Source organism: Diuraphis noxia, unplaced genomic scaffold (genome assembly GCF_037042655.1).
Source record: "Diuraphis noxia isolate RWA-SAM2 unplaced genomic scaffold, SU_Dnox_SAM2 contig0003, whole genome shotgun sequence".
In the NCBI taxonomy this organism is placed as follows: Eukaryota; Metazoa; Arthropoda; class Insecta; order Hemiptera; family Aphididae; genus Diuraphis; species Diuraphis noxia.
Window position 1 is genome coordinate 36,760,265 of NW_028301713.1, and position 24,869 is coordinate 36,785,133.

General features: G+C 27.4%; 1 protein-coding gene across 3 annotated transcripts in view; it reads right to left on the reverse strand.

The window, feature by feature from the left end:
- Positions 1 to 10,077: 10,077 nt before the first annotated feature.
- The window catches only part of LOC107167476 (uncharacterized), a 42,850-nt gene continuing 28,058 nt past the window's right edge, over positions 10,078 to 24,869 (reverse strand). Inside the window, exons 2-4 of one of the 3 annotated variants that reach the window (XM_015516526.2) lie at positions 22,320 to 22,397; positions 11,471 to 11,707; positions 10,078 to 10,495 (exon numbers count right to left, since the gene is read on the reverse strand). In XM_015516526.2, the coding sequence (XP_015372012.1) occupies positions 10,358 to 10,495; positions 11,471 to 11,707; positions 22,320 to 22,349 (405 nt within the window). In that variant the 5' untranslated portion in view covers positions 22,350 to 22,397 and the 3' untranslated portion in view covers positions 10,078 to 10,357. Of the gene's footprint in view, positions 10,496 to 11,470; positions 11,708 to 14,638; positions 14,657 to 22,319; positions 22,543 to 24,869 lie in introns of those variants that run through there. The other 2 variants (XM_015516525.2, XM_089224254.1) reach the window with 2 other exon arrangements.

Here is a 24,869-nt window from a genome sequence, read left to right on the forward strand (position 1 = left end):
CTTCTTGGTCCTACTCCACAATGATTTACGTGGTCTTGCAATAACTGGGGTTATCGTCGGCTCCTTTGCAGCACCATCAATACAACCGACATCTGTTATCAGTTCCAAGGAACTCACCGATTCAGACGGTTTTAACAAGCCGCCTACAGTCTCGACCTTACCACACTTTATAGAAATATTGGACATCGATACTGCTCGACTGCAAGGGATCGAATCCTCGAGAACATCGATTTCAGACGTTGGCTGAAGCAACGGCTTGGACGAGACAAGTTCCATCTCGCAATTTTCTGAAATGGTAGGCGTTATTTTTTCCGTATCCAACAATAAATTATAGTAACAAAATATCATACTTTCATCGAATATCGGAATTAGTTCTGCTGGCGGTTCGTTTGCAGTTGAGACTGAATCCTTCTGCGTCGTACACGAGTCACTGGACAGTGTATTAATCTCGATATCCTCGGGGCAGTCCTCGGTGACAGAAGATGTATGAATCATTGGCATATTTGGCATTGAATTACATAAATCCGCGGGCCCATGACTTTCCAGTTCTGTTAGCTGATTTGTACGGATATTATGGAAAATCTGCAACATAAGATCGGTCGTGGATAGCACTAGCGGATCGATGGCTGAAGACCTCTCCGTCTCTGACACTGAGCTAAGTCTTTCGGGCGTCTGCAAATCATCTGAACTTTCCAAAATGTTCTGTTGTTTTCCTTGAAGATCGATGGAAACTTCATGCATCTGATCATTTTTGGACGATGCGTTTTCATTATAATCGCCTCCCGACATATTCAATTCGCTGTTAGACGGGTTCGTTAAATATTACGTTTATTTGTGATTAATTAAATTAAATAAACACTTAATGTAATACGATAGTTGTATAGACACAAAAATACGAATATACTAAAAAACTTTTAATTAGAAATTAACGCAATAATATATAATATGTGACTGTTTCAACTAGAATATTATGAATGAAAAAAAATATGAATGTATTTATATCAACACTCATTTTTACCATGGCAATAAGATTATTATTTATTATAATAATTATTATATATTTATTATATTATTTAATAATCTAATTGAACCAAACTTACCAAAGAGATAAGAAAATTAAGTTTGGTTCAATTAGATAAGAAAATATAAATATAAATAATGTTAAAATGTATAAGAGTTTTAGTATTTACTATTATAATAAATAATAATCTTATTGCCATGGTAAAAATGAGTGTTGATATAAATACATTCATATTTTTTTTCATTCATAATATTCTAGTTGAAACAGTCACATATTATATATTATTGCGTTAATTTCTAATTAAAAGTTTTTTAGTATATTCGTATTTTTGTGTCTATACAACTATCGTATTACATTAAGTGTTTATTTAATTTAATTAATCACAAATAAACGTAATATTTAACGAACCCGTCTAACAGCGAATTGAATATGTCGGGAGGCGATTATAATGAAAACGCATCGTCCAAAAATGATCAGATGCATGAAGTTTCCATCGATCTTCAAGGAAAACAACAGAACATTTTGGAAAGTTCAGATGATTTGCAGACGCCCGAAAGACTTAGCTCAGTGTCAGAGACGGAGAGGTCTTCAGCCATCGATCCGCTAGTGCTATCCACGACCGATCTTATGTTGCAGATTTTCCATAATATCCGTACAAATCAGCTAACAGAACTGGAAAGTCATGGGCCCGCGGATTTATGTAATTCAATGCCAAATATGCCAATGATTCATACATCTTCTGTCACCGAGGACTGCCCCGAGGATATCGAGATTAATACACTGTCCAGTGACTCGTGTACGACGCAGAAGGATTCAGTCTCAACTGCAAACGAACCGCCAGCAGAACTAATTCCGATATTCGATGAAAGTATGATATTTTGTTACTATAATTTATTGTTGGATACGGAAAAAATAACGCCTACCATTTCAGAAAATTGCGAGATGGAACTTGTCTCGTCCAAGCCGTTGCTTCAGCCAACGTCTGAAATCGATGTTCTCGAGGATTCGATCCCTTGCAGTCGAGCAGTATCGATGTCCAATATTTCTATAAAGTGTGGTAAGGTCGAGACTGTAGGCGGCTTGTTAAAACCGTCTGAATCGGTGAGTTCCTTGGAACTGATAACAGATGTCGGTTGTATTGATGGTGCTGCAAAGGAGCCGACGATAACCCCAGTTATTGCAAGACCACGTAAATCATTGTGGAGTAGGACCAAGAAGTTCTTCCTGCTTATGATTTGTTGTGGCTCTAGTAAATGTTAATTATTTTACAACATAATATATGATTCAATGTATATTTTAATAATTTTATCTATTTAATCGTTTTGTAAAGCCCACTATATTATGTTAAACATTTTTTTTTATTATTATCGTAGATTTCTTTTGTTTATACTACTATATTAACGTAATGATCTATTTTACATTTAAATCCGAGCCCTACTAGTAATTTAACTTCTTAAATTATGGGTGTGAAAAATTGCAGCATTTATTCAAAATATATTCATATGGACAAGTTAGATTTTTAAAAAATCACCATATTATTCACAACAATTTTCATATTAATTTGAGTTGAAAATAAAATATTTCTTTATTTCTTTTTGCTTCTAAAATTTTAATATTTAATATTAGATACCTTAAAACCTCATACTTATATATATATATTCTACATTAAACCAAACAATTCAAATGTTTTGACAGTTGACGTGTCATAAAATATATATTTTCGAAAATTCTATCTGAGTTTTAAATCATTATATTTATTTTACATTATCTATACATACGACTATTATCAAAGAATTTATATTATGGTACTTAAAAATAAAATTTGTTTTTATAGGAACTTCACTTGAAAAAGTTTTGTATCTGTGTATATTTGTCTAGATGGTGGCATATTCTTCATCGATTTATTTTCACTATTATCTTAGTAGCAAAATTGTTTAATAAGTCAAATCATCAATTTCTAAATTTACTCAAGAACAATGTTTTTAAAAACTAATTTTCATACAAATGGTTCTCATTATACTCAGTTATGCATAGTTTTTAGTTAATATTTCTTTTGTTGTAGTTTATACGAAAACCGTGACTTTCACAAACCTTCTACCATCATACGTTTTAGTTATAAACATTCATAAATACGAATGATTGGATAAAGTTATAATTTAACCATACACTTTTAAAGTGTTCATATACAATAGATGTTACAAAACAGTAATTAGAAAAAATAAATAAAATTCTTAATCAGAATTTCATATCAAAATTTTCCAATTTTTGTATACGAAGTACATTATATTACTGTAAACAAAACCTGTATAATAAAGACAATATTTTCACAAATCTCATACATATATTCCAGTTTGACGCGTTTATTTACAATACATAAAAATAATTAGTTATTCGTATAAATGTGTATAGAATTTCTATAATTAATGCAGTATAGCCATTTTATTATTAACAGATGATATTTTTGTGGACGAGTCTTAGTAAAACAAATATATTAAACAAATATTAAAATTTCTATACCACATTACTTGTAGGAGTTCAATGTACGTTTACACGAATAAACGATTTGTCGTGTTATTTAATTGGTATTTTTTTATGATATTAACTATGTATTATTTATAAACGCGTCAAACTATTTTAGAATTAATGTATGTGTTTTTTGAAAATTTTGTCTTTATTATACAGGTTTTGTTTACAGTAATATAGTGTACTTCGTATATAAAAATTGGAAAATTCTGATATGAAATTCTAATAAAGAATTTTATTTTATTTTTCTAATTACTGTTTTGTAACATCTATTGTATATGAACACTTTAAAGGTTTATGGTTAAATTATAACTTTATCCAATCATTCGTACTTATGAATGTTTATAACTAAAACGTATGATGGTAGAAGGTTTGTGAAAGTCACGGTTTTCGTATAAACTACAACAAAAGAAATATTAACTAAAAACTATGCATAATTGAGTATAGTGAGAATCATTTGTATGACAATTAGTTTTTAAAAATATTGTTTCTGAGTAAATTTAGAAATTGGTGATCTTGACTTGTTCAAAAATTTGACCTCTAAGTTAACATTAGAAATAAAATAATGAAGAATATGCCACCGAAATCCTAGACTTAGACAACTATACACTGATAACCCTTTTCAAGTGAGGTTCTTAAAAAAACAAATATTATTAAGTACCATTATATAGATATACTTTGAAAATAATCGTATGTTTAGATAATGCAAACTAAATTTAATGCTTTAAGAATCATATAGAATTTTCGAAAATGTATTTTTTATGAATGTCGACTGTCAATAAATGTATATTAATGTTGACAATAGTTTTAAATATGAGCTTTTAAGATATCTAATATTTGATATTACGTTTTAAATATAAAGAGAAATATTATATTTTCAACTCAAATTAATTTGAAAATTTTCGTGATGATGTCGTTTTTTTCAATATTCTAAGTTTCTTATAAAAATATATTTTGAATGTACGCTATTTTCAGCAACTGACTTATGAGACTTTTACTGAAAAATCACTTATTTATGAAAAAAAATTATTATTCAAAAATGACTAATTTATGAATAAAAAAAACTAGCTATAAATCATAGCACCGAAATCCTAAAATCTAGTAGGGCGAATAAAATTTCAAGAGACCTATTATCTTAATATTGTCAAAAATGGAGTTCCGTGAAGAGGAAAGTGGTCATATGAACCGGCCGAATCATAAATCTTCAAAATCTCCCTATTCTAACCTAAGGTTCAGCAAAACTGGTCATATCCTAGTTACCTCTGTCATAACCATATTACTTTCCCTCGTCTTTTTTACAGCCCATTTTGCCCATTAGTATTTTTTCACTTTGTTTTATTTGTTAAATTAAAACTTTTAAATTACACCTCCATACAAAGTTATCAACTCGCTACCTACAACACCTGCGTCGCAGAACTCCATCGAGTAGGTTCAGTGTATCAATGGTTCGCGTAGTGAGCTAAACGCTCACACATGAGACCCAGTGGAGCTGAAGGATTTCGATGCATTGTTTGTGATGTGAACTCGTCATTTTTGAACGACTTATGAGTATGTAAATTAAAAATATTTGAAAATTGCAAATGAGTTCCGTAACTCGTTTAAATATTTATATATTGTAAAATACCATCGAGAGAAACTTGATAATCTTCTTAGCTAAAATTCAATAAAGGATCAGTTCGGTCTAATACCAAAATTAGCAATACACAATTGAAACTAGTGAACAAAGATTTGATATATAGTACGTGAATAAAACGGAGAGAACACATGTGGTTGCAACATTCTCTCAATGAAATAAGGCTGTTAGGGAAAGTTCCCGGTATCCCGACGGCCCAGTCTGCCCCTGGTGGAGAGGGATCGCCGATCACCGCAGACAGCATTTTTGTATAGAGATGGTGATTTTTTTTTTTTAAATCAAACATATTTATGGTTATTAATCTATAATTACCTATCATCATATAATATATTATGTAAATATTATTTCAAACCTTTGTGATCCTATACCTCAGGGGTTGGAAAATATAATTTCGACTGGAGTCCCGGAAGATTAAAATAATAAATACATGAGGTTCAACGAAAATAATTTTTGTCAAATCTTTGTAATTTTATAATAGTAAATAGTAATATGAAGACAAACAAATTTTAAGATGTGTCGACGTCCAGTTTTCTACCTTCCACGGTCCAACAGTATAGTTGACCGTTGATATAGCTAATGTTTTTAAAATTAAGATCGGTAGTTATGAGTTATACTGTATTAATGGATAGTTTCCTCGTCATTTGAAACGTAAATGTAAATATTTAAATATGGTCTGGTGTACAAATTGGTAAATTATTTTAAATACAAAACATAATGAAAAAAGATAGTTCGTATAATGTTTAGTTATGTAGGCATGAATAACCGTAAAACCACAATAAAAACGACATCCCTACAGGCTACAATTTACAAGAAATACTTGTAATTAATATAGATACATAATATTATGTGCGTGCTTGTCGTGTCTTGACTCACCGCCCTCGGCTCGTAATCCTCGAAAAACAGGCGTGACGGCCGTCACCAGCCTATTTCTACGAATTGGTGGTTTTCGATCAAATTGTTAAAATATAAACCTTAGTATTGTCAACATTCACGTGTGCGTTATGCTGTGTCTGACATTCCATTAAAACAAGTCTTCTATTATACGTACGTTTATCTGAGATCCTCAACATGTTAAAATTATATATAAGGGTAGATACTATTGCACTATTGTCTTGTTAAAACTTGTGCAATCGTATATTATGAACAAGATAAAATACGCAATCGTACCTATACATTATCGCTATATAAGTACGCTCAGTAATCAGTACCTATTCAGCATTATGAATGAATTTGCTTTTGCACGGCTCGATACTAAAATTAATAGTGCATTGTATTGGATATTTGGACGTTTGGAGTGAAGAGTAGGTAGACTGTAAATAATTGTTCGAAACAATGCATGTAGGTGTAGGTGTACGCGAAATCGTTGTAGCTCTATCGGCAAACGTATCGACATTGTATGGGTATACGAGCTTTGAATGAATTGAAAATATTGAAAATTATATCATTTTGAATATTGAATAAAAAAAAGCGACAAACCGTACCGTTATGTTCTATTTGTATTTGGGATTTCGGTTCGGCTTACATACGATAATTAGAATTTGGTTGGCGATATGTTTCATTATAATATATTCGATATCGTCGAGTAGTCGTACACAGCGCACGTTTCACTGCAGTATGCACTGCTATATATATATTTATTATGCTTACGTATTGTGTTAAAAAATATATAGGTTGGTACAGTGTACACATACTTACACTTCTACGACCTACGATATAGTTATAATATGTGATCCGCACAATCTATGTACCTATACTATATAAAGGTAATATTATTATTTTCGTACCCACGTGTGTGGTCACATTTGTATTCGAGGGCGCACTGTATGCACGTAGACATAATGTTATAGCTGTGCTTATTGAACATATTATCTCCATAATAGGCGCACCTATATCATACACGGTAAACACTATGAATACAATATATTGTATTGATGTATACCGTATAGTTATGAATTATACACAATTTTAGCGATATCACGGATCGTTCTAACAATACCTTTAATTGTATATTTTATCATTTGCGATTCATTAAACATTATCATAACGTATAAGACGTCTCGTCTGAAAGTCAAAAGAGAAAGTTTCGTCTCTTGGTATTTAAATATGTTCTGTGTAAAGCAGCATACACCGCGAATACTAAATTATGCAATTAATTAAGGTACAATATTGAATGATGTTATGCTTGATCTGTATTCGGTGTTTATAAGTATAATATTTATACAATATTTAGATTTTACTAATACGATTATATTATATTCCTGTGATATTAGGTGAATTAGTAAGGTTGGTATTGATTTTTATCATATATCAGTATAATAGTGTAATACAGTATGAACTGTATGATATTTATGAATATTTTAAAATTTTTCAAACCCCTACCCTCAATTTTTTTCCTGCGTTCACCTCTGATCTTATAATATAAGAGGTATTATAGTTTTAGATTCTGAACGGAGTGATGAATGTATTGATTTTACAATGATGTGTGTGTTTTTTTTTGTGTCTGTGTACAGCATAACTAGTCGAAATAATGCTTCAATTACAAACTTTGGGGGTGGTTTCTGAAAAGTGAATATCCTTGGTGCATTATAGAGGTCAAAAGTAAACATTTTCCAACAGTTTTCAAAAAAATCGAGAAAAATGACAGAAAAACGGGAATATTTACGCAAAACCCGTTTTCGACCAAATCGATTTTTTTATATGGTTGTAATTCAAAAACTAATCACTGTAAATACTTGAAATTTTCACCAAATGTTTATGTTAGTGTTATCTATATACAGTTTAATTTTCACAAATTTTTGACTTTTTTTGAGTTATTTATAGACCACTGAACTTTTCAATTTTTTTTTTTGAAGTGCTGGTAAAAAATGTTGGACTACCAAAAAAACTTGAAAATTTAATACAAGGTTCCTTATGAGTTATTATTATTGTAGCTAAAAAAAATAAAAATCCTTAGTCAAAATTTTTTTTTAAGCGTTTATAGTTCAAATTTTTACGAAAACGCGAAAATTTGCAAGTAATTTTGTAGTTGAAAAATCATGAAATTGTTTGCGTATTGTGTTTTTAACTAAGGTTAGTTAAGTTTAGTCCTGTACCTAATTCATATTTTTTTGTTTAGTGATGTATCGAACCTTATCCGAAAAAGTTGTTAGGCTCCTACTATCAGCTTGATCAATTCTATAAATAAGTTCAAGCTTTTAGTTTTAACATAATTATCAGAATAAAATTAGCTCACCAGGTGGTTTTGTATTATTTTATTTTATTTCATATAGGCGTTATAACTATAAAATTTCAATATACAACATTTTTTTTCTCGAATTATATATGCATTTTATATTATTTAGGAGTGTGAGAATGACTTGATGAATTTCCAAGACTGACTTCAACACTTAAAACATTCCCACTAGAATCATCTTAAGTTTTTGATACATAGAAATCTGACACTTTTATCTCGACTTAATCCAATAATTATTGATTTCCTAAAAGTTACATAATTATTATTGTAATACTTCCGAGGTCTTCTATTGTGTTTATTTAAACATTTTACGGAGGCTGTGTCAGTTAAGATAGAATAGTTTTTTTATCTACCTACAAACACAATAGCTATTATTGTTTATTGTAACAAAATGTGAGAGCCCCTGGTTTTTAGAAATATTTTTAAATCAATTTCGTTATATAATCTCCAATCTCCATACACTAAATATATTTGATTTGTTTCTAAGAAAATAGTTATTAATTGTACGATTTTTATTTACATTGAAATTTGAAGTATAACGAGTATAAAATTACCTAATAAGATGATACTTCAATAACTCAATGTACACTGTACAGGTTTCATCCGGCATTTCACTGAGTGATAAAAAATGCGTACAATTTGGAGGACGACGTCTTTAATAAAATAAATTCATGATGTTGTTTTTTATCATTAATATTTTTTCCATCTTGCGACATGACGCACCTACTTTTTCATAATCTCAAATAAAAACTCTTAAACAGACCACATTAGATTAAAATATAACGAACGTATACTTTATCTAATGAACATCCATATACCTACTGGCAATACTTATTCAATTATTTGTCATCCAATCATATGTTTTTAAATTTGCATTGGAATTTTCACAAGCTAAAGAAATATATTATTTGATTAGCTCATTTATATAGAATCAATAAATTACTATAGTTTTCAGTTTTTGTTTTAAATTATGTTTATATGTTATTTGGATATTTTGTCTTTATGTTCTATTCGATTATACTTAATAAAACGTGTGTAACCCACCTTCAGATAATTCTTCTTTATGACATTCGTCACTGAACTAGACTAGATTTGCTCGTTTGAGTATATTCATATTCTCTTCCAGCAGCTAATTTATTTCTGGTTGATTTCCGATGACATCATATATTATATGACAAATTGTCAAAAAAGCGGTACAGTAATGTGTCGGCTTAATGGTCTATTCGTGGTATTGTGTTTCTCAAATGTAAGCTTTTTGTGTTTTGATATTATATTGATGAAAACCTTCAGAAAATGTGAAAATGTTTGTGTACCTACGAGTTTTCATAGCATTAAATGCTGAGATAAAACTATCTAGATATATTTACAGACTTCTCCATACTTATTGCTTACTATAAAATATACATTTGTACTATATTGTTCTTACTCACCTCATAATAAAGTTTGAAAGTTACGTACAATTTTTAATAATTAATGAAAATTAATAAAATTAAATATTATAATAATTGTTATAAAATATTTATACTATAAATTGTAAATATCAGATTCTTAAGAAACAATAACTAATCTTTACGATTAACACTCAATAATGATTCTCGTGAAATAGACTACACCGTTAGATTTTTAATAAGGATTATGTATTACACATTAAAATATTGACGATATGTATATAATACAAATATGACATTTATTATACGTTAATACGTTATATATTATATTTATATTACACGTTATTATATAAGATATATTAAAATATTATATATAAATTATATTACAAAACAATATTAGTTATAGACTATAATACTTATAGTAGAGATAAAAACAATTATTTTAAAGAGGTAAAAATGTACAACATTTTATTTTAATTACATAATATAATATATGTTTATGACATGGCAAACATTTTTAACGACGAGAGTATTTATCACACTCATCAATTAAATGGATTTTAACTTTGCTGTGGGATATTCGAATAGAATTTCCGTCTCATATTTTCATTTTTGATAAGTTTTTGATACTTAATCGCTGTGAGTGGATACTTTTCATATTTTGAATAAGGTTTTTGGAACTTAATTCTCATTGGTACCTATGAAGTACATAACATAATATTAGGTAGGTAGAGTATGATAAAATTAACTTTTTTAACTTTTCATATAATTAAAAATAACTTGTGGTTTGGTTAATTGATGATTGATGTAATTGAGGATTGTACTAAGGAAGATACAACCAATATGATTAAAAAAATAATTGTTCTGCTTTAAGTAGTTTAAATATTATAGAACACCAATCATTTTAAATACAGTAGACATAGAAATTTAAAATTAAAGAAAGTGTAAGAAAATTAATACGATTGAGTCGTTCTAAAATTATTAATCTATATAGTGTGCTTATTGTTAACAGGTTGGTAACGTAAAGGTCAAAATACAATTTAACTATATTCAAATTAATTTTAATGATGATAGCAAGAAAAATAATGGGTAACATAATTACACAATATGTCATATTTTTATTTATAGTCAAATAAGAATACAATAAGTAAATTGTATAAAAGTAATTGAAAATTCTTTAAAAAAAAATGGTGCAAAGATGTAGGCGAGACTGTGAAAGGAAACTTTGTTGGTACCAAACTCATTGGTAGCACATATAAAAGTAGGTGCCTAATATTATTTACAAAATAAGTGGCTGATTAAAATTTAAGGCGTATCTTGGCCAATTTCTTTTTTTAAATCTCATTTTGTAGGCTTGATGGACCTCATCATTAAAAACATTTAACCGTAATCTGCAGATGTGTTATAAATAAATATAATATATCTGCAGTTAGTGACTTTACGTATTACGTGTAATATTTAATAGCTAATAAATATATAAGTTGGTCATAATTGTCATTATGTAATTTTAATAGGCATTGATGGATCATTCATAAGCAAAATAATTCACTGAAAGATATTTATAATCAACCGTTATAAACTATCTGTTGAGTAATTTTCAAACCAATGATGATGCATCAATCGCGTTACCAATTTACCATGTATCGCTGTAGAAATAAAACAATTGTCATTACCAGTAGAAGACTTTGAGGCGCCAAGTACTCAATAAAGTTGTATGGAATTGGCACATAAGACGGATCTAATGGCGGTGGTTCTGGTCTTTCTTCCGAATATTCATGTACAGGAGCCGGTGGTGCCAGATAGGAACCAGGCACGGGAATTATTTTTGGCTCAGGCACAGCGGGTTCAATAGGCGTCGTCTTGCCTGTTGGCACTGATATCGCCGCTCCCAAATCCATCATGCACAGGCACTGTGAATAATACAATCAGTAATAGGAATTTAATTTAAAATACCTAGTAGTAATAATAAAATAAAATATAACATAATGTTATTCATGTTGTCCTAAACGTATAATGAAACTCAAATAAATCAATTCAAGAAGTGTTACTTAGAGGTGGTAAATCTTACTCAACTTTGTATTTTTTAATTTTTTTCTAAATTAACAAAAAAACCAAAAATATTTCTTAATGTAGATAAGTACTTAGGTTAGTGTTCAAATTTAACTTGAAATATTTTTTCCCATATTAATTGTAAAAAAACTTTTAATATTGTACCTATATGACATATATATTATATATATATATATATATATATTATATATACGTAATATATAGCAGTCTTCTTGGGATTTATTTTCGGTAACGGGTATCTATTTTGTTTTGAAATCTAATTCACAACTAATAGTCACTAATTACATCGCCACAGAAACGCAAATATCAATCCATAATATTCTTAATTTATTAAATTCATAACAAAATGTAGCGCGCTTCTAGATATTTTTTCACTGCACTGTGACCAAAAACATATTATCTATGATTCCTAAATGTTCTTTGTAGAGAAAAAATATTTAGTAACGAGATACATGTTTTTGTTTTAATTAAGAAATAAATAATACAATAGACACAAAATGTTTTTGTTATGTATAATACATTGAAATTATTGTAACACTTCTTCGTCAATACTATTTACCATTTTATAATTCTATAAGAATGACGTGTTCAACACTCTTACAAACTAATGAGTGAAATATGATACGAGAGTTGAAACAAATGTTTGAATACAATAGTTATGCTTCTCATGAGTCATCTATTAATTTTAATATTTCATATTTTGGGTGTACACGGTAGAAATAATAAAACGTGTGAAATTGTCTGTTTATGATACTGTAGAACATAATTATCGTGCGGCGTTGACGGCCGAACCTATTTGTACTTACTGGCAGTCACGGTCGTTTAGCAATCTAGATAATATTCGTATTCATCACCAATAGCGTTAAACTGTAGTCAATATAATATATTATTATTTTATCGATGGTATAATATATACAATAAATATACAACACGATTATCTTACACACACACACACATATTGTGTACAAATAAACGATCTCTGCATTAATCGGCAGGCAAGGTTAATTTATTGTATTGTTTAATAAGTTTAAGTTTAACATTAGATTATTATAGGCAAATACCTAAAGATACTTCAAATGCTAAAAATAATATAAACATTTAAATAGCGCGCAACATGAAATACTATTATATATTAATTATTAATATTATGTTGACGCACTTTTATGTATATCAATGGATTTGCATGGTTTATGGTATAGAGACTATTAAAATATGTTATCACGTCAATGGTCATATAACACGTGAATTGTTTACTATAGTATATAATATAACTCGATAACTTTTTCTTTTTTATGATATTATTATGAAGTGTTCAAATTTGATTTTTTTTTTATTATGTTTATCAAGAAACAAACAAAATTAAAAATTACCATTTTGGCATTAAGTACAAGTTTTTTTCCTCTGGTTCGTTAACCATTACATAGTTAAATATTTAGTGATTAAACGGAGTAATTAAAAGTAATAAGTACTGCAAATTATTTTACAAATGAGAAATCATATGTTTTTTCACACTTTTTAACGTTTATGTTATTATTATCAATACTAAAAGTAAAAAATTAACGTAATATTTAATACTTATACAACCATTGGCGATAAACTATAATAATGTTTCTTGTATAATATACATATAATTTAGTGTATACAATCAGGCATTGAGTTGTTGACATTTAAAGTGGTAATTATTAAAACTTTAAATAAATATAAATGTCTAGATGTATACATCTTTAAGTTAGGCACTAGGAAGTAGGTACTATAAACTATGTGTTCATCGAAAAACTATGTCTGTTTCACGCTGTAAATAAATCACAATTAATTAATAATTATGGCAGGTCATTATAAATATAGACACCTCGTTTGTTGTCGCGTGCGAGTAATGAGTATAAATAAATTTGTATGATTTCCATAATTATTACATATCGAAGGAAATAATTTATAATATTAAATCCGCTTTATTTCGGCGATATCGCAATTTAAGTGTTAAATTAGCGTAAAATAAACTTTTCTTCTTGTATCGTAAGTATATTTGACCAAAAAAATACATGGGGACGAGGTGGCCGAGCTGTCTAACGCTTCGGCTGTGGCTCAGCCGGACCGAATTCGATCCTCCACCATCGGGTGACATTTTTCTCCGGACAAGTCACGGTATCCGGAGAACAAGTGCCGCCATCCCCACCGGGCATGGCAGAAACCTACGTGTGCCCCAATAGAAATTCTGCCAAAACTCACCCACGTGTAACCCCACCTATACCATTCCATAAACCAATAGTACCCCCCCTCCCCAATGGCCTAAGTTGCCGCAGGATAATTAATAAAAATTAAAAAATACATGTATGCATGATACGGGAAAAATTTGTTTAGTTAGTATAATGTACTAAATTTTTTTAATCGTTAAAAATTAAAATCAACATTATACTTGCCTAATATCATTATATTTTGTAATATATAATATAGATAACTAATTTATTTTTCTATTTCATATAAATAATTATATAATGTAATAAACTAGAACGTTTTAAATTGTATTCTATCTGATTAATTAGTAAATAGTGTAGGCCCTAGGCGTCATGCATATTATATTATATATTTGCTTAGCAGTAGTTACTTAGAGAATTTTAATAGTCTAATTACTAGGCTACTATTATATATTTCATATAATAATAACACAAAATAAACTTTTAAATGTAAACGAGTACCTAATTTAATTTCAAAAAATAAATTAAATTTTTATATTTATTTAATTATTAAATAATTATTATATTAAATTAGCATACTTAAAATCCACAAATCGTTTTGAAATGCTCTACTTCCTAAAAAGACGCTACACATGTATCCATCTCATACATATTCGCATAACATAGCAAATTTAAAACGTTCTAAATAATCTATTAAGTATATTAATTTTAGCTATAATTTAACTATATTATTACGTTTAATTAAGAATAGTAAACTACTAAATGTTAGTGAATTTGACGTATTATTATTAAAATGAAAACGAAGAAAAATATTTAGTGAATCTTAAAAGTTGTTTTATATTTAAATTTTAATGCGATTAAAAGACTGTAAGTGCATTTTAAAATGTTCAAACAATTTAAAACATTTGTAGTACCTATCCTCTTAATGAGACCAATCAGCACCTGTCTAAATGGTTAGCAGGTTTTTAGATATCACACAATCGCTGTTACAGTAATCATTATTAACAAAACGCCTTCGATATTACAATGTGATATTTTTAAAAATACACGAAACGACGAAACCAATATATTTTAACACAAAATAATATTATGTTGATAATGATGGTGTATACAATTAAATATAATCGTAATTATTAATAATTTGGCGTGAATGCTATTATGACTTGACACTTCATAGATACAGGTAGGTACTATGCTTGTAAAAAAAAGCAATTATTTAACAGTTACTAAATTGTTTTCATGGTATATATTGTATAGTGTGTACAATATTATACATAATACATATTATATGATAGGTATACTCTTATACGTAGTAAATACATTGATATTGTACGGTTACAAACAACTATACAATTAAATATAGTCACTAAATTCGTTTGCAATTCATTGATGTCTAGTATATGCCTCTAGAAATATAATATAAAAAGTACATTTTTTCTAGAGACACGATGACAACGGTTAACTTGAATGGAATGACTTTTATACATCAAAATTGAACATGTTTAAGTGAATTATTTGTGTCAGCGTATAACACATCAGTCTAATAATACGAACTACGACACTGTGTAGTGTGTACACACTGTTGGTTGTACAATAAAAAACGAATTGTCACTATATAATAATTAATAATCACGCGAAAGTAATTTGCGCTTCGTAATAAATTTAAGAGTTCGAATCACAGACATTCCATCGTATTATTGTAAATAAAAAATATAGAAAACTAGGCAGCAAACTTATACTTTAAATTCAAAATTGTGTCGTGTTAAACGGTAACGCTTGGTAGTTGGGCCGATTGTCGATATGGACTTGGAATCCTAGTATGCAGCTTCTTCTTGTTGTCAATGTGTTAAATATCAGATATTCGATTATTTTTAACTTATCAGACATGTTTCAAGTCAAAAGCAAGTGTCACAATTTGTTGACGTCTCTTTTTGAATTCTATCTTATTTTTAAATTTCAATAAATGAGTGATCAACATTATTTCGAGTACTTATACATTTTATAGTGCTGTTTAATCACGTATCATAAATTGTTGTTATAAGTCTCAAGTGCTTACACTGCATGTACTATGTACATTGTACGCAGTTTTAAATATTTTTATTTTTATCTTCATTCTCCAAATTAAAATGTTTCCTGTTACAGTTTTAGAATCTGTTTTCCATCACTATGATAGCAGTGAATTTAATTAAAACTGACATTAACGACTATTCGAACAACTAAACCCTCAAAACAAGTTATATCATTATTTGTCAAATTATTATGTACCTATTGAAGGACTGCTACTATGCATCTAACTACTAATCTTCTATAATTTAATCAGAATTGTGTTTAAAAAAGAATATCATAGATTTAGAAACCAGGTCAAATCATATTTGAATTAAAGCGTAAAAAATCGAGTGAATCGAATTACCCAATTATAAATAAAATATTGTAAAATAAAACAAGCTTATTTTTGTATCATTTTTTTCCAAGTATTAAGATACATTGTTAGTTCCAACGGTACTTAACACAGTACTATAATATTAAATATTAATAAATATAAAGTTGTATGCTTAATTTTAAACATAAAATATTCCATGGATTTGATTTTATGGTTAAAATTTACTATAAAACATAATTTTAGCTTATAATAATAATGCTTATTATTATGGTAATATAGTCGTTGGTGAATAGAATATTATTACATTGATGACTAATATATAATTTTGATTTTTGTCTTTTATTATACTCCTTATAGTGAATATGAGTATAGTACCTATATTTTTTAGCTATGGTGTTATAGCTACATCTTTTATCACAATATTAATCAATTATTTTTTTTTTCATTATTTTTTACGGTTTTATAAGAACCTATACTGTTTAGGATAAGTTAAATGAGTATACACTTACACTACACGTTTTATAAAATCATAATATTTTACATTGATCATAATAATATTTGAACTTAGGTATAGAATTTTGTTAAGCGTGTAACAATTTGAAACAAAATCAAGTTTTATTGCTATATATTTCAGAGAAAAATGTATTAGGTATAAATACTATAAATTATCATTCTAGCCATTCTAGGACTAAACAGTATCGCATATTTAAACAACAACATTTTATCGTAATGAGAAGAAATCAGATTTTCAAGTTGTTCAGAAACACATTGCTTTTGATTTACCCAAAAACTTATAATTTTGTTCTTGTATAAGGGAAATCCAGGAAATTTGTCACTCGGCATAATATTTATCATTTATATATTATAATTTATAGTGCACGTTTTAATGTTGTTAACTTGACGAATAACTAGCGTATTAAGTATTAATATATAATATATATATATCATTATTGGTGTGTAATTTTCATTTATATGATAAGTGATATAATGAATGTTAATTTGTTATCAAATAGTAGATTGTGGTTTGTTTTCACTAATTAGGAGGGTTTGGTTGTCACATGTGTGTTAACGCCCAAAATAAATATGTTTACATTTGTTAGGTTTAGTTTTATTGTTGTTTTTTTTTATAGATTTATTTATTTTTGTATTTAGTTATTATAAATCTGACATTGACAACTAAAAGATGTTGTTCACCATTTGATTTACCTGAGACAACTAATACCGCGATGATGTGACAACTGACAGTCAATCCTGAATCTGCACGTAGGTTGTCACAAATTCTTTTTTATTTTTAAATTAAAAAATGTATTCTGACTTAACATTAATGTTTGGTTTATTTAAAGATGGTATTTTAAATAATGTGACAATCGTCATTCGAAAAAAATGATTTGTCACTAAATAAAAACAAATAAATAAAAAACTGAGGCAATTAGCCTAAGTCTATCCTGCGCCTACTTTATCTATTTTTTTATATTATGTGGAATAATGATTATTTAATTATTAATTATCCAACGATTTTATCATTATATCTCTGTCCATACTAAGTAATATCGTTAGAAATATAATTACGTCATGTCATTATCTTTACTTACACGTTATACGTGCACGCTTCCTTTCCGATTTTAAGTAATAATAACTTATGCAATTATGCTTATGCTCAATTTATAAAATAAAAAAACTTCTAAAAAATTGTGTCTACCTACTAAATACAGATGAGAAGCAAGGCTAAGATGATAGTGTGTGGTATATGTCTACCGCTTTATTATAAACATAAATATCATTAATTTAATAATAATAATAATAATATATCATCTATAACCATTAATAATGATATAATAATACTATTATACGTATAATATATTAATATCCCCTCCATCGTATTTAATCATATCGACACTTTATTCTGTGTGTAATATGTTTCCCCTTAGGTACCATAAATTCATTTCCACCGGAGAGGTCGCGTCGTCGATGACGAGGTCGTGTACATCACATATATATCGGAACGTTTTTATATCTTCCAATAAGAACTTCCGCAGCTCATTATATTATATTCTATATCGAATTATCGTGAATAAAATGTACACTGCAGGTGTGTATTATTGTATGCGCAACTGAAATCGTGTATTTGTGTTTTCATATTACATTACTATTTTTATCGTCAACGGATAAAACTAAGAATTTACTCATCTCGAAGAGTGAATACTGATTTTTAAAGACTTTTCGAGTCCGTGAACATAATATGTTTATAGTATAAATTATTGTTATTAGATATACCTACATAAATTATGTGATAAATTATTCTATTGTATTGTCTCTCAAAATTCTCGTGACTGTTGAAAAATCCTCATGATATTATAGTTACTCAAGTCTAAGGTAATCTTTATTAGCCATTATAGTAAAAAATAATTCCATACGTGGGAGAACGTTCGACGCATTAAAGTAAAGGTCGGCACATTGACTTTAATTATTTTCTGAATTGAAGAATTAAAGAATGATTATTATTTATCATTCATTCAATTCATTCAAAATATTCATTAAAACATGAAAATATTGGAAAACGAATATTAGGTACTCGTTTTAGTATGTTTGTTGTGACACAATTAAATCTTACCATATTTGTGTTTCCATACACAAGATAATTCTTTTTAAGTATTAACAGTTAACACTAATATTTTTGAAAACTGAAAATTAGATATTCTTATATAAATGTACTAAGTTCTCAGAAAAATATTCTGCATTGATATATGAAATTAAAAAAATTCAAATGTGAAAATTATACACTGCAATTTAAAAAGTAAAAATACAAAAAGTAAAATGAATAATTTTTTTCCAAAAATGTCGTTTCGTAAATACTTAAAAAAAATTAAAAAAATTATTTGTGCTAATAAGTAATAAAGTTAAAAATGATCCATGAATAATTATAGTCGATGAGCCATCAATTATCTATTATTATTATTACCTACCAAGATACCTAATAAAATAATAACTAATATAGTCGCACTAGTATTTAAAATCAATGATAACACCTAATATCGGCAAGCAAGCTTTTACCTGAATCATACCAAAAGGCTTACTTTATTTTTAGTTCAACATTGTTCTATTTTGTCATCTTCTATTAAATATATTTACGAGATATTTTTTTCTTATATTAAGATTCTTTGATAAGATCTATATTTGACTATTATGTTGTACATTGAATTTAAGAAGGCATATAACATATCATGGACATGTAGCCTATAGATACAGGTGTAGGACTCTTGGGTCGTTCACTCACCCTAACGCACAACACTGTTTTATCTGTTTATAATAATAATATTAATTTGACGAATAAATGTATTAAAAAACCGACTGAGTGGAGCTCAGATAAAATCGAAGTTCTTTAAATTCCTAAAATGTTTTTGTATAGTTCATTTATAGTTTATTTTTTTATAACATATCATACCAAAAAATCATAAAGTTACTTTACTAAATCACTGAGAAACATCACTTCGTTATCTTCTATGTGCTATGCAGTACTTGAAACTTTTCTATATTATTATACTATTTTAAATTGTGTCCGCACGTAAGAAATATCGATGAGTATGTAAATATGACTTGAGTACATATTTTTTGAGACTTAACTATTGAATTGTTTTAGGTAAGTATCTATTTGCCAATTTTCAGGTATTATAAAAATGCTATTCATAATTATTCAAGTGTCAACCAATAATATAATTTTACTAGCACAATCTTACACGGTTCAATTATACAATATTTACCATGGTGACTTGCTGTAGACCTCGATGGTTATTTTTTGATTTTACGTTTACTGCACCGTGAATAGTTTTTGAATTTAATAGTCTGACTTATGAAAGGTCATTTAGTCTTATTTAAATTTTCAACGTTGAATTTGTGTAAAGTACTAGGTGATTTGAGATTTAGTGGAAAAACAATGCTGAGATAAAAAGATGGGAAATGGCTATAGATGAGTTACAATAATTAACAAATGAAAGTTTATTCATCCATATAAATTATAACTATTACCACGTTCTAAATAATTATCACGGTATAAGTATACAATGGAACTAATTAATAAAACAAATTATAGCATTAAGGCATCAATTGGTATTTGGTTGATCAGTGGTTTCGTTGTATTAATTAGTCAATTAATATAATCACCTACATTTAACCAAATAATAACTCTACATATTTGTAGTAACTATATTTATTTATTTTTAAACCTATAATTAATGTTAACATTTAATGTTTGTTAAAAAACTTTAATCTGTATCATATAATATTATGATTAGGTATATTAGATATATGTAAACTCAGAGGTAAAAAAACGTTATTAAAAGGAAATATAAATTTCGAAAGACGTATAGATTTAATGTTTCTTATTATGTACCTAATCTTATATCATGTTGAATGTTGATACAGGACAAACTATAAAAAGAGATTCTTTGATTTTGGTTATCAACTGTTTATTGGAGTTTAAGTATTGTAACATTTTTGTCAGTAATAATAAATTAAGTTGTCTTTGGTTTTAAGTTGGAGTTAATAAAACAGAAAATATATTGCATTAATAAAAGAAACTCGTGAGGTAGTCAACCTGACATATTTTTGTGAGAAATTACTGGAATCATGAATATGATTAACTGCATATTATAATTAATTAGTTTTATATAATAAATTTGTATAATATTATAATATAAACTGTGATGTTTTTGAGCTAAATTACCAGAGCCATCATTAGGTTTAAACGGATATTTATAAGAGATTTACTTGAAAATGCGTCCGTAAATTATTGTCATAAAATCCAATAGAAAATGACCCAAATTATATCTCTTAACTAAGGTTTTAGTATTGGTGTAGGTAATAGTAGTTTTGTTTCGAAATTTAGTAATTATGAATACGAAGTTGTGTTTCGACATAATCGATAAGTACTCGAGTAAGGTCAAATTTGTATTGATATAATATACTCTTCAAAAATATGTTAACCGTTCCGTAAACATGCGTTTCGCAGCGTTTTCCTTATTCCGAATGAATGTACAAATATTTAAAAAGTTGTTGAAGTAAAATAAACAAGATATTTTAATATCCTGACAAGACTTGGACTTGGTTGGAGAAAATCACGATTGCTTAATCCACATAAAAGATAATATTATTGAGGATTTTGGTATATGGATGTAAGACTTATGTCTGGTAGTTCGTCTAACAGAGCATGACATAAGTTTCAGATCATTTTACATAATATATGAAATATGACGCTATTCAGACTTTCTTAGATTTGCGTTCCGCGTGGTAGCTACTCCTTAATGTCACGATATTATATTTGTGAGTTTTGGATTCAATATGTTTGTACTGTAATCATATTTAGCTGCATTGAAACGGCAAGAGGCAAATAAATAAAACTAACTGTTCTCCAGAAATGCTCAAAATTACTTGTGTCAATGGAAAGCTCGGTGTTTGATGTTTTATACTCAGGTAACCCAAGTGGTTTAAAACCAAGAAAATCTGATGATATTAGTAATTACCTCACAGTTTATTTTAAATTACTTTTATTAAGATAAATAGTAATTTATTCAAATCGTTAGTTATAATGCAAGTTTGAATATAATTTTATAATTATAACTTATGCGATTAATACGAAAGTATTTAATTATAATATGTTGTTTTTGAAAAATACTTGAAATATTTACTTTGTTTGAAATACTAAAATACATTAAACTTGACAAAATGATAAAAGTTTTTTCTCAGTAAAAATGTTAAATTAAGCTGTATAAGTTATGCAAATTTAATAATTAAGAATATTATTTTCAATTTATGTATTAGTTGTACCAAAGTATTTTATGATTTCTAGTTTTCTAGTTTTCAAATATTAGTTAAATAGGTACTTACGGATACGACGATAGTCAGAAACATTAACATTTTGCAAAGACCACGTTTGATGTTTGATATTGTTACTTTTATAGTCACCTGCGGTTATAAAAAATAAATTAATCAATAGTTAGTCTTAAAAAAAATATAATAAAACGTTCAAAATCAACAGTTGTAGCTTATATTTATATTTATGTTATATTGCTCGCGCCGAGGTTCCTGAACGTTTGAACTGGAAAAAATAATGAAAAAATACCATCATAGAAGAAGATTGTGACAATGTGTTTGTGTGCATCAAAAGAACGTACAACTCAAGGCCGTTTACCATCGACCTTCAACTCGATCAAGCAAAAATTGAAAAACATCAGCAACTGCACTGGAGGAGGGGGATAACTCTATAGCCCTTGGCTGAACGTCTGCTGCTGCATCGTGTTTATTTGGTATACTTCAATCTCAACACTCATTTAATATGTAATATCTTATAACATAAACACTATATTTATAACCTAAATTAATAACATTATATAACCAAAATAATATCTTTGTTGTTGTTTGCTCGCGTATCAGATATACGACGATATGTATGCATTTACAGGTTTATAATATTGTATTTGTATACATATTAATAATATTTGTATTATATTAGATAGGTTGATATTTATCTTTATGTTATACGTTTAAAGAATCCTTAAAAAAAATTAAATACTACGAAAAACAAATACATTTTTAAAACTTCTAATATAAAACGGATGTGTTAACAATTAACATTTCGCAATTCATTCATAGTTTTTAAAATACAAGAAATTTAAAAACAACCATAAATAACTAATGTTGTAATCTCCATTAAATTTCAGAGAGATGAAATTGAGAGTGAAATATATAATTATAAAATATATAGGCTACTATTATTCATTTAAAAAATTGATTACTTGCCAACTGGAAAATACCAATATATTTCGGTTCATTGAGAATTTATTGTTAAACAATTAAATCTAACGTACATTTTAATCTTTGCTTTATATAGTTCGTTTATAATCAGATTTATTATAATTATTGCAAGTTGAATATTGATTGCAATTGGAAACTTATTTTATGTAACTCGTTTAAAATACTTATTTTACTAATTTTTTTTCTTGTACCTATTAAATATTAATTTCAATTATAAAAACTTTATTTTAATCTTTGTAGTGTAATTATTTACTTAATTTGATACTGTAATGTAATATTTATATGAACGATGATATTAAAATAAATAAATGAAATAGATTTGAAACAGTATATAGAATATTATATTATAATATTTATTATTAATTGAGTTCATTGAATTACTATATTATATTTGATATTACACAAAACTATTGATTAAAATATACATAACCTGCATTTTCATAATTATTATCATGGTTATTGAAGCAAAAAAAAATGTATGTTACATATTATATTGGTTTGAACTATCATTAGATACTATTATTTATGCGTAAGATTATAACAATATTTAAATACTTGTTATTAAATTTTACTTTTTGAAACACTAATGATTTACAAAAAAAAAAATTGATTTTAAAGAAATTTACATGAATTTTATTTGTTAAATTATCACTATAATTTGTTAATTACAAATCACATAATCCTTTAAGGTGTTTATCAAAGAATTTAAATAAACAGAAGGTAATTAAGATTTCATCAAGTTAAATATGACTAGTTAACATATTAAATTATAGCAAGCTACTACATAAACGCACCTATAAAGAAGAGTAACATTATATTATGGACAATGATCCACTTGACGTGAATGTTTAGCAAAGTCATCACGAACATAACTTTTTGACACTGATTAATAACGTACTATTGTAATTATAATAGACGATTCATTTGATGTATTGTTTTCTTATCGATTTCTCACTATAGATTAAAATAAATACTATCCATTGGATATCTAATTAAAAAGTACCTAGTACTTACATAATATTAGGTAGGTATTCATTTATGTACAATATTATAATATTATGTCCTCGAATTTATATATTGTGTTCATTTTAATGGTACATTATATTTTATCTTTTATTAACTCGTCATAATATCTGTGATCTATCATGTGTTTTGAATTCGAACTGTACCTTATACTAGTTATTCAAAATGAATAGGTAAAACATTATTATTAATTATTTTTAGTTTTAATTACATTCAATACTTATCACACACCCATTATATTTATTTAAATATAAATAAAGTAATCAATTTTCATTAATCTATAGACCCTATAATCTAATAATAAATAAATAATAATAATAATAATATAGTTTAATAGTTATAACTATTGGCAGAATAAATTATTTGAAGAACGTTTGCTTAATAAAATATTTAGCGTGTATATTCCAATGATAAATATAGTTATTTAGTATTTTAATTCTGACTAAATAAGTTTGTCCACCTAAGTTTTGTCTAAATAATATTAAATTATGCATAAGTAAATGTTTTATTTATTTGTATTGTATTTGGCCTAACTACTCAGCATTAGTTAATAACCTAAAAAACCTTCATTTTAGAAATGATCACTTGCTCAAAGTTAAA